The following is a 12,408-nucleotide window of genomic DNA, read 5'->3' as shown; positions in this document are numbered from 1 at the left end:
TGTGGTATCGTGTTGAAGCAGCATGGACAGCTGTACCTGTACACGCCATCCAAGCTCTGTTTGACTCAATGCTCAGGCGTATCAAGGCCGTGATTACGGCCAGAGGTGGTTGTTCTGGGTACTGATTTCTCAGGATCTATGTACCCAAATTGCGTGAAAATGTAATCACACGTCAGTTCTAGTATATTTGTCCAATGGATACCCGTTTATCATCGGTGTAGCAATTTTAATGGCCAGTAGTGTATTTTTTCTTATCTCTTATACTCTAAGGTTTACCCTTTTATTCCAAGTACCACGCAATCTCGTATCAACTCCCTGAGTGAAGCTGTGTACACTAGCAGTACTTTTACAAAGCATGACCTGTTGCCCTGCTGTTTCCAGGTGCCGCTCCCTGAGGACCCCGGCCAACGTACTGGTGACCAACCTGGCCGTCAGCGACCTGCTGCTGCTGCTCAACCTGGTCGTCTTCATCTACAACAGCGTCCACCGAGGGCCCGCTCTGGGCGTCCCAGGTAAGCCGACGCGCCATCGCCGCCTGCTCCAGCCCGGGGTGCAAACTGCGAAATCAGTCACCCGGCTGGCCTTCTACATCGGACCTCAACGGCCTCTCTGGTCAGATTTCCTCTCCTCTTTCCTCTACTCCGGCAAATCTGTCTCACGACATCGACTGGACAGCTCTGTCCACTGTCAGTGCCGCTGATCTCGGAAAGAAGGAAGTGTTTTCGTCTGGTTAGGGTTTTCAAACTACTTGTAATGCAAAATGTAAAAATTCAGGACATTCACAGCATGTGGCAACAAGATTATATATATAATTTTATTACAGAATTTGGCCAATTATAGACCGGTTAAAACCTAATACGAAGGTACAATCTTCTTCTTTTTATCTTGCCACAACGTCTTCATGCGTTGGCTGACGGCCTGCCTCTTTTCATTTGGCATCACCCTCATAGGTTGTGAATTTCGTTTTTGGACAAGGAAATTTGCAGTAGTGATGAGTAGCCCGAAACTTTCCCTGTTCTGTATGATCTTTTCTGCGACGTTAAGTGTTCTCAAGCCCTTCCTTGTCTTTTCCAGCCATCCAGCCATCCCGTGGAAATTAAGTTCAAAATTTTCTTCGTTAGCCTATTGTCATTCATTCTGTACATATGACAGTAAAATTTTAATCTCGTTTTTCTTATTGGTTTTGTATGTCCATCCTTTTAGCAGGAGGTCTCTGGGACGACGGCCGTTTACTATCGTGACAAATAAATAAAAACACCTACAGCCATCCTTATGATTTGATTTTATTTTGTCGCCACCAGTTTTAACGTTTCAGTGCGTCATCTTCAGGCTGTTTCTGATGTCTGTGATTGATGTATGTTTCTATACAGATCTTCATTTATCTTCTCCTTTGTTGGTTTTTTTATATATATTTCGTCCAGCTGTTGTCTTTGTTCTTATATATACTGCTTACACATATATAAATTTGAGTTTCTAGGGATGTATTTACAAATTTGCATAACAGAGGAAGTATATATATATATATTTGTAAATATATCCCTAGAATATATATATATATATATATATATATATATATATATATATATATATATATATATATATATATTTCGTCTGTTATGCAAATTTGTAAATACATCCCTAGAAACTCAAATTTATGTATGTGCAAGCAGTGAAAAGCACTTCTCCTGTTTGATACAAAGAAAATAAAAGCCCACTGGTGATATATATTTGTAAATACATCCTTAGAAACTCTGGTGATGAAACTTCAGCAAAACATGTGTGGGTAGTATAAGAAATAATTCCGTTTTGCCCTAGCGCACGCCCTCCAAAAACAAATTTATTTGTACGCAAACACGGACAGAAGAGCTTCAGCCTCAAGATGATTACTTGTAGTTTGCTTGACAACACGATTAATCTAGTTTTTATTTTAGCGTGTGGCATCCAAGTTCATTTGAATATTGAATTACGTTACCTTCTTTCAAATAGATAACACTTACAAACAAACATCTAGTGATTGCAGTCCCTGTACAGGGCGACTCAAAAGTCCTGTCCCATAGACCAAAGTCTAAACTTCAATAGTCTTGGCCTATGGGGCAAAGTCTTAATTAGTGGAGATAGAGAAATTACAAACGGACGAAAGCATGCTACGGATGTGCTTTAATCGTACAAATAAAATGTTACATCATCCGACATTGCAGTGCCTGCGTTATTCCAAATTATGACGCAACATTTTTCGGACATGCGTCCATGTCCGAAGGAACAGGCGCTGGGGCGACTACATCCATTATTAAAGACGTGAAATGTATTCACAGTTGCGAATATGGACTACCATCAGCTGTGTAATGGAATGACAATGAAAATTTGTGGCAGGCACTGCAACATAGTATTTATCCGCCGATACCAGGCAAGCAACTTCCAATTAAAATGTCTCCCCAGTATAGGAATATACACAATGGATGTATGAGTGCATGTTACGGACACATGGCTGACGACATAAGGAAGTTTGGGTGCAGGCCTGAGTCGTTGTAGGATAGCCGAATGGTAAGGCGACCGCTCGAGATTATCCGGAAATTTGGGTTCGAGTCGCGATCCAGCATAAATTTTTATTGTTGTCATTACATTATACAGCTGATGGTAGTCCATATTCGCAACTGCGAGTACATTTACGTGTTACATCATTGGTCAATGCGGCTTGAAACTTAACAGTACAGTGCAACCGCCAACCCTAGTCAGTTGTTCACACTTACGCCTAATTCAAAAGATGTTCCAACTCAGCAAGTGACACATTTGAACACGACCGAACATTGTCGCTATTGGTATTTCTGTATAGGTCCTGGCGATATTCTCGTGCAGGTCAGATAGCGTTGTCGGTTTGTTGGTGTACACCATAGACTTGAGGTGCTCCCAAAGGAAAAAGTCCAGTGGCATCAGGTCTTGGGAGCTAGGGGGGAGCTAGGTAACCATTCCATCGAACCCCATCTACCAATCCAACGCCGAGGTAGAACCTCATCCAGGAGTCGGCGGAAGTTTGATCCAAAGTGTAGGGGTGCGCCACCTTTCTGGAAGAAAGCACCACATCTCCGTTCGAGAGGCAGACTGTCCAAATAGGGTAGTAATATTTCATCAAGATGAGGTCTGTAACATGCAGCAGCGTGCCATTATAAAATATTGGAGCAATGAGAACGTCCCCATGTACGCCACATCACACATTTAACCTTGGGTTAGTCCAAGTGCAGACATCGACAGCGAGATGGGGATTATCGTTTACCCTGCAGATTGCATTAAGTCTATTTACCCAGCTGTTCAATTGGAAACTAACGTCACCAATTAAGATAGTGTCAGCTTCAAAGTTCCGCTGATGTGTGCTTCTTCAGACAATTCACAGAACTATACCCAGCTGTCAGTACTATCACCGTTGAGTTATTGCACAACGTAGATCAGACAGGGATGGAAGTGATTAGAGGCCATTATCCTGGACAGGGAGCGATGGCTGATGCTGCATCTCTGGGATTCCCTCCTCGTAGACCGAATTGGGCTCACTGTCGCCTTAGCCTGTGACAGCTGCTGACTGTGTATCCACTGCTGCTGTGCGTGGTTGTCCAGAGCGAAGACTCTATTACAGCAGAACTTTTGAAATGTTCCTGACAGAAATAAAAATGAGCTAAAATTAATCGTTGAGAAAATCTTGATAACAGATAACTTCCACAAGTGTGGAAGTTGGCCTTGATACACCCACTGCATAAGAAAGGCAATAAACAATATTTTAAAAACTAGAGTGGGATTTCTTTGCAACCAGTTTCAAAGAACGTATTTTCGAAGATTATGCTAAACAAAGCAGAAATAACACTGGAGAGTAATTTAGGTGGTTTTACGAAGGGCAAATCGTGCTCTAAACAAATATTTAATCTGAAGTCAATCATGTGTCACAAATTACTGAATTCAAAAGATCTTTGTTCATTTCCAAAAGGCCACTGATTCCGTTGACAGAAACTGTAGATAAAATAAAACTGTGTAAGTAGAAACAAGCTGCTATCCCTTTCAAGTTCCTAGAATATTTCACCTGAGCGAGCAGTGACAAAAGGTTGGACACTCTCTAAAGATTTGCAGGTAGAGTGTAAAGAATTTATGAGCAGCAGTTCACATATCAGCGTTGTAGCCCAGTGATTTAAGAGTACTGAGTTGCAATTTATTCAGTTGCAAATTGAGTCCCGCTGCTCCCATAGTTTCTATAATTTTATTTTATTTCTCACAATGTTAAACAATTAATTACAAAATTTAAATATATTCGGACAGTTCAGTTTGTATACATAATTTTAATATGTTAAATGTACTTACGATTACTATCCTGTAAGTCTAAAGAAAGTAAGTCACTACATTATAACACATTGGTAAAATTTTGCATTAGCTGCCACTGACTAACGTTCTCACCCTCCGCGCCCAGCGACTAACTGTACTTCTCTCGACAGCAGATGCTCCATAGACTTTGCACAAGCGTTCGTGAATATTCCCCACAGTTTCTTTCTCTGCAGTGAGAAATTCAATGATGGCACGTTGCTTGTAACGTACATCACCTCCAGACGCCATTTTGAAACTGTCCTGCAGCTACGCTATCTGTCGGAAGTGACGGAAACTTGGCGCACTCACTCAGAAGCCTTCAAATAATACATACGCAACGTTTAGCATTCATATAATTGTTTTCGACTGAGAAAAAAAAATCAGTGCATTACTTTCTGGGCAACCATCGTATGTTCATAAATGTGCAAGCACGCAACAACAGACAGAATAAAACTAGTAATTCCATAAGGTATACAGAAACGAAGTTCGACAATGAAGAAAAGTTACAAAATCCGTACTATATTAAATATTTCAAAGTACTAATAAAAGAAAGCAGAAAAGGAGAAAGCATAGGTAAATGAGAAAAAAATATCGTATCGTAGTGTTATTTTTACAGGTGCAATTGGAAAACATAACACCTGAATACAAAATGGATCTACGAACGGTCGTCTTGGGGAATATTGTTTACTTCCACTTTCTAGATTCTACACTGCGTCGTTAGTGCCAATGAACATGCATGAATGTGGTAACCTTATGTAACTACGTTGCATCTATGAAGTACTACCAATACGACCACATATTTCTTGCGACGGTAAAGTAATTGCACAAGTTTTTCATTCCCCAAAGTCGGTGTGTCTGTGTCTATCTGTTGGTGTGTGTGTGTGTGTGTGTGTGTGTGAAAAGGAGAGAGAGAGAAGGGGGAAGAGTGAGGGAGAGAGACAAATGGGGCGAGCTCCTGACAAATAGCTGTTTGTGACTTCGGTTTTGCAGGTTGGCAACTGGCGATAAATTTGCTTCAGATATACGTCCAGCTCATAACTAAACTTCCGAAGGTCGAGAAACTTCTCCTTACCGAGAGATAAAGAGCTGAAGTTCAGAAGAGGGAAGCTACTGTAGCTGGACTGTCTGCATGCTTTGAGGTCCCGCATCCAGCAAACGAGGTCTCGACCGCCGTAAGGTCACGTCTTCCCCTGAGTAGGGAGATTTGATGAACGCCTTAGTTGTGTGCTGCCATAAAGAACGAAAAAGCGTTTCATCAGTGAAAAGCAAATCTGTCTGGCAGCTTCTGTCAGGTGGCAAGAAGGTGGATAGAGCCACAGAGTAACACCGCAAAGGGTGAAAAGATGACAGGTAGTCACGTGAGTAAGCGATATGCTAGTTTTTTGTAGCTACGGCAACGAAACCGAACAAAACCGAAGACGAAGACTTCTAGAGGATATAAAACTTCCTTCCCAAACTGTGTCGTAACAGTTTTACGTACTTCTAAAGCAGTTCTCAAGAACATGCCTCGTAAAATGTTATCGATGGTAGTCAATATCTCCATTTTATGCGTCACATTAGCGGAGCATTAGTTACTTCTTCGGCTTTTACTAGTGGTCATCAACAATTTACTGTTTAATTCATTATGTAGTGTATCTGAAACGTTAGCGTCAAAATTATGCAGATACCACAAGATTCTCTACATTGAGCACTTTCACACACGTCACTTATAATAGGAACAGAATATTTAGATTTTTCAGTTACAATAAACAACTTACACTTTGAAGGAACGCTGAAGCTTCTAGAAACTCTGCGAACTACCCACCGTCAGTGCAATGCGACATAATCCATAATCCAGTGACGAAATTGTACATTTTTTTTTTTTTTTTTTTTTTTTAGTAATCCACTCCTAATCTTCATGTCGCGGAATCGATACAGAGCAGCAGACGAGGTCAACAGTGAATTGAAAACTGAGCTCTTTTCATCAGCATATACGGGACCGGCAAAGGAAACTTTCTTGACGGCCGCTTATATACCCGTACGGTAAACGCCGTGCAACGAAAACGCAGCGATCATGGTATTTTGCTCGGGGCAGAGAACCTATGTTCAACTGCCAAGTACATTAATTTTTTTCATTTGCATATTTTTTGTTTCGAAATTGATAGCAATAGGAAGGTTAATAAGTAAAATAAATATAAATGTCGTGTGACTAGTGCCTCACGTCGGGTAGACCGTTCGCCGGATGCAAGTCTTTCGATTTGATGCCACCTCGGGTACTTGGGCTCCGATGGGGATGAAATGATGATGATTAGGACAACACCCAATCCCTGAGCAGAGAAAATCTCCGACCCAGCCAGGAATCGAAGCCGGGCCCTTAGGGTTGACATTCTGTCGCGCTGACCACTCAGCTACAGGGGGCGGACATTTTAATATGCAGGTAAATCATAAAGAAATAAAAACAAGGTAGGCAAACAAATCTCTCGGAAAACAGACTTGTTTCACATTCCAAAATATTTATGTTCGGGAGTTAATTTTGATGCATATCATGCATACAATAAGATTTCCTGAAAAAAATGGTGCTAAAAGTTGATCGTAATTTGTGCTGTGAATCGTTGTTACATCCACTTGGTTGTGCTTGCTGGAATTGCCCAAGTCTGTCGGAATGCACAATCGACTTGAATGGATGCAGGTGATCAGACAGGATGCTTACGTACGTGTCGCCTGGTAGAGTCGTAGCTAGACGTTTAGGGGTCCCATTATCACTCCAACCGCACACGCCCCGCACCATTACAGAGCCTACAACAGCTTGACCAGTCCCCTGCTGACATGCAGGATCCATGGATTCATGAGGTTGTATCCATACCCATCACGTCCATCCACTCGATACAATTTGAAACGAGACTCGTCCTACCAGGCGACATGTTTCCATTTATCAATAGTCCAATGTCGGTGTTAACGTGCCCAGGCGAGGCGTAAACCTTTGTGTCGTGCTGTCATCAAGGGTACACGAGTGGGTCTTCGGCTCCGAAAGCCCATATCGATGATGTTTCGTTGAATGGTTCGCACGCTGACGCTTTTTTATGGCCAAGCACTGAAATCTGCAGCAAGTTCCGGAACGGGTGCACTTCTGTCAAGTTGAACGATTTTCTTTAGTCGTCATTGGTTCCGTTATTGCAGGAACTTTTTCCGGCCGCAGCGATGTCGAAATTGGATGTTTTACCGGATCCCTGGTATTCACGGTACACACATGAAATAGTCTTACGGGAAAATCCCCACTTCATCGCTACCTCGAAGATGCTGTGTCCCATCGCTCGTGCGCCGAGTATAACAGCACGTTCCAACTCACTTAAATTTTGATAACCTGTCATTCTAGCAGCAGTAACCGATGTAACAACTGTGCCAAATTCTTGTTGTCTTATATAGGCAAGGCCGTATTCTACCTGTTTACATATCTCTGTATCTGAATAGACATGTCTATACCAGTTTCCTTGGCGCTTCAGTGTTTAAACATGCTATCATACACGACGAAATTATTTTGTCCATGCAAGGAATCCAATATCAGACAACACTTGTTATCAGCAACATATGGCTTTAAAATGGTATCAAATTTATAACTTCCTGACAGATTAAAAATTTGTGCTGGACCAAGACTCGAAATCACGACATTTGTCTTTCAGAAACAAGTTCTCTAGCAGGTGAGCTACCCAAGCACGACTCATAACCCCTCCTCACGAGTTTACTTTCGTCAGTACCTCGTCCCATACCTCCCAAAATTTGTTTTGTAAATTTATTTTTTATTTTACTACATTTGAAGGCAGTGTCATAAACACTTTTTAACAAGTAGCTCAAACAATGAACCTCTCGTATCCCCTTAGAACCAAATTAATCATTTATTCCTTATTAGCACAGGAGAACTTGAGACATTTTTCCAGATACTGTGATGGAACCATCAAAAAATGCAACGAACCATAACGAACATTGCGAGATCAATTTGAAAAAATTAAAAAAGTAAGCAAGAAGACTCTGGTTCAAGTCTCAACCCCACCACAAATTTTAATTCATTTCTTCAGCTTCCATCCTTATTGTAGACAGATAAAGTTGAGATTCATATGTCTCGATGAAAATTTAATTATATCTGCATTATTTAATGTACAGTACGAACTGTGACAGGGGTACGTTTTTCTCCATTATTTGATAAAACGCTTTGAATGCTTGTCTTCACAGCACCCTTACTCAGAATTGTTTTCATCTTACGAGGCGTAAAATTTTAATTCTTTGCTAACCCAGATCATTTGAGAAATTTATTTATCTACCTTGTTATCAATCGTAATTGAATTACTTACTGCCTTTAACATCATATTACTACTGCTTTCATTACACGGCAGTGACCTTATCGGTACATAAACAGTAGTCAACAAATTTTCTTTCCTCGATTTTTAGGAAAACGTGTGTTGCAGATATATGTTGAGGGGTCTCATTTTAGGCTGTACACAAGTGATCTGCCAAATATCAGGCAAACTGATTGGCAGTTTCTGAGACCTTACCCTTGTGAATGTTTTTACTGTGTGGCTGGTTGCTGCTTGCCAGCCCGCGGTGGTGGTAAGGAAAGGCCTTGAGTGCAAGCGACTGGGTGAAGAGCAGAGATCAGAGACGGAGTGAATACGAGGATAGCGTTGCGGGTTGCATGCATTTGAAATCAAGGCGCTAATGTTACGTCAGTGATACAGCGGCTTCCTTCCTACCTTTCTTCCTTCCCGATGTAGTCTGAGAAGCGTGACGCTGCAGTTACTTCATCCTCTTCGACTAGTCACTCTTATTAAAACCTGCAGTGGTGTAAGGGCTACTGGTGGCTTACAAGGGGACCATGCCTGCCCGTCATCACCTTTTTCGTCCATATTTATGGGATAGGCAAGTCTCTGTCAGAAATTAAAGTGACAGGATGGAAGCTTCAGGTGGACAAACGGTTAGAAAAAAAATAGCAGTTTTGGTGTAGTTAGGGGAGACATGAGCTATTTGAGGTACCCTAGTTTCCAGGCAGTGGCCAGTGCAATGGAAAGAGTACAGAACGGTAATCCGAGTATTTGCTTACTGTTACGTGTCAGTTTTTTCCAAAACTGACCGGTAACCTGTGAAGTAAACCAATATGCAGATCCGAGTAGGAAAGGAGATGGATATTGTTTTCTTGTCTGTTTGTCTGTTCAGTACACATTTTGCACTTCATTTTACACTAACTTCCTGATGGGCTAGAGATCTGAAACTTTAAACATAGCTCAGAAATCGATGACAGTGTAGTAATACTCTTTTTTCTGGTATGTGGCGGAGGGTACTTTGTTTCCATTGTCATTTCCTGGTGAGCTAGAAACTTGAGACTTTCAGCATAACACAGAACTGGATAACAACGAATTATCAACTAGTTTTCTTGTCTGTTGTGTTGTGGAGGGTACTTTGTGTACAGCTGTTATTCGCCCTTTTTACGTTCCAGTCCCGAATGGTTTTTGGGAAGAACAGCTGCTAGCGAGCCACCGTATAAGTTCGAATGTTTCTAATGTATCTTGGTTGAGTCAGGTGAAGGAAAACTGAAAGAAACCTGAAATTTAAATCTGTCTGTTGTAATCTCACCAAAAAGCTTGTGATTTATTGAAGAATTTCACACACATACAAGATTTGAAAATAAGAATAAATTTACAGTGTACTACGTATTTAAATCTGACTAGAAAGCATAAAAATGTTTTCTCCTGGCTCCACAGATTTCTAACCCCATACAGATTGTCCTCAGCATTTATAACTGTATATTTTAAATAGTTATGATAATAATTGCAAGACTTACAACGGAAAACGTTGGAGGCAGGCAATACATAATAGATGCATGAATAGTCCTTCTCATTTCTGGTCTCGTATTCGGGTGGACGACGTTTCAAACCCGCGTCTTGCCATTCTGATTTTGGTTTTCCGTGATTTCCCTAAATCGCTTCAGGCAAATACTGGCATGGTTCCTTTGGAAAGGCACGACCTACTTCCTTCCCCATTCTTTCCTTAACCTGATCGGACCGATGACCTCGCTGTTTGGTCCCTCTCCCACAAATCAACCAACCAACCAACCAATCTTCTTATCTTTACACATGAATAGTTCACTTCCTTATTATTATCTATTGTATGTGACTTACTTCTTCGTTTTAGATCTTACAACAATTTTCCTAACTACTTAAAATCATGAAAACAAATATTCTGGCCTATCTGTGTGGGGTTAGGAATCTGTATATGAGGTTTGAAGAAATTATTTTACATTTTTTAGTCTGATTTAAAAACTGTTCATTTTAAAAATTCGTTTTTATTTAAATAATTATATTATTTATTTACGGGACAAAATGTCCCTGAAAATAATTTGAAGATCATTTTGATGCTCGAGTAACAGTTCATGTACATAAGTTGATGTACGTAAAGTTAATGACTTGTTCGACATGTCCAAATTACCCGCTAGTCGCGATGACGCTGCTGAAATATTTCAGTAAGACAATTAATTACCATTTCAGGACCACAGTTACGATAGTTCTTTTGATGTGGCCGGTTTAAGGTTTTTAAACTGACACTGAAAGGTTTGGAACATCATTTTGTCACCCCGTCAAAAATTAGATTTTATAGTGATTTAACGATCCTTTATGTCACTGAAACGCCTAATTTTTGAATTCATGACAAATTGATCTATGTATCTATGGATCTATGGAACCTTTCAAATTTCTAAAGTGGTCACATTTACTGAAGTATTCTAACAGTGACCCTGGAAAGATCATAGTCTTCCTGAAATATTTCAGCAGCAGCCTTTCATAAATTTCCTTATTACAATTACTTTACACCCGTAAACGTGTCCCCAGTGCTTCTTGACATAATGGCCTTTGTGCAAACACCGGGTTTCGCTATCTCCTTCCTTTTCATCCCACATGTACTGATACTGACACAGACAGACTACACTGCACTGCACAATAAACGTCAAAAGACCCATGCAATGAGTTACGCTTCTGATATGCCAAACCAAACAATCACCCTCCTCCGATTCTTCAAGGATTCTAATTCCCTCGTGTAAGACAGCTTCTGGGTCTTATTACTTCACAAACGAGGTAATGTTTTAAATATTTGACTTAAGGAATGCAACACTTTTATTTCTGAAGATGCAAAACCGTAATTATTTTGGTGTTGTTAGTATCGGATTAATGACCCGTATATGAAAAAGGCGAAACCAAGATAAGCTAGTTTCTAACGCATCTCGATGTTTATGATGCCATGTGTCTTGAACTATGTGCCGTTCGGTGATATTATTTTGCTGATACATTCGGCGCTATACGTGGATACCGTCTGAAAAATGTGTTGTGAACAGAGTTTGTATTATGTAACTAATAAATTAAAACATCACGGCTGATGCTGAAGTTTTAATGCATGAACAACGAAAAATGAAGTCAGCTGAACCCTGGTACTACTCAGTTCTTTAGAAAATCAAAATTACAATCTCACCACAGTTATTTATGATCACTGGTGATGGACAAGCTTGTGATTATTGTACAATTTTAATTTGACTCAAAACAAATTTTATTATAAACTTCAATACGCACATTTGCCCTATTACTGATGCAATATATAAATCTTCACTTTAATTTAATTACATAAACACGAGTAAGAATCATATTATTTTGCGTCCGCGACCAATATCGTTGATAGTAGGTGCGGTGAATAATCAATCACAAACAATCGTTCTTGTTTAACAATATCTCAAAAGGCTAATAACGTTATACACTTCCAACCAAAGTTACACAGTCACACAATACCACAACTTCATAAATAACAAGAGATCTTAAAGCTTAATAAAATTGAACTGCCCACATAGAGGTCCACAATGAAACATGCTTATACTAAAAATACAAGGTGGGCCGACCACGGTCGCAAAACTTGCACACAGAAATAATAACAAGTTGCATGTTCATTAAAAATACACAAATGATTAAAATAGGTGTTAAATAAGAATGTCTACTAATAACTCAACCGGTAAAATAACTTACAGAAACGCTAATGTTATAAAAGGGTGGCCTCACTTAACTGACATAATGA

The 12,408-nt window shown here is 40.1% G+C and overlaps 1 protein-coding gene across 1 annotated transcript in view; it reads left to right on the top strand.

Annotated features, from left to right (window-relative positions):
* The first annotated feature begins 355 nt into the window (after positions 1–355).
* The window catches only part of LOC126219282 (opsin, ultraviolet-sensitive-like), a 177,596-nt gene continuing 165,543 nt past the window's right edge, over positions 356–12,408 (top strand). The window contains exon 1 of the mRNA XM_049942148.1: positions 356–512. Coding sequence (XP_049798105.1) covers positions 356–512 — 157 coding nt within the window. The remainder of the gene's footprint in view (positions 513–12,408) is intronic.

Source organism: Schistocerca nitens, chromosome 1 (genome assembly GCF_023898315.1).
Source record: "Schistocerca nitens isolate TAMUIC-IGC-003100 chromosome 1, iqSchNite1.1, whole genome shotgun sequence".
In the NCBI taxonomy this organism is placed as follows: domain Eukaryota; kingdom Metazoa; phylum Arthropoda; class Insecta; order Orthoptera; family Acrididae; genus Schistocerca; species Schistocerca nitens.
Note: the sequence above shows the minus strand (reverse complement) of the source record. Positions and strands in the feature narration are given on the sequence as shown.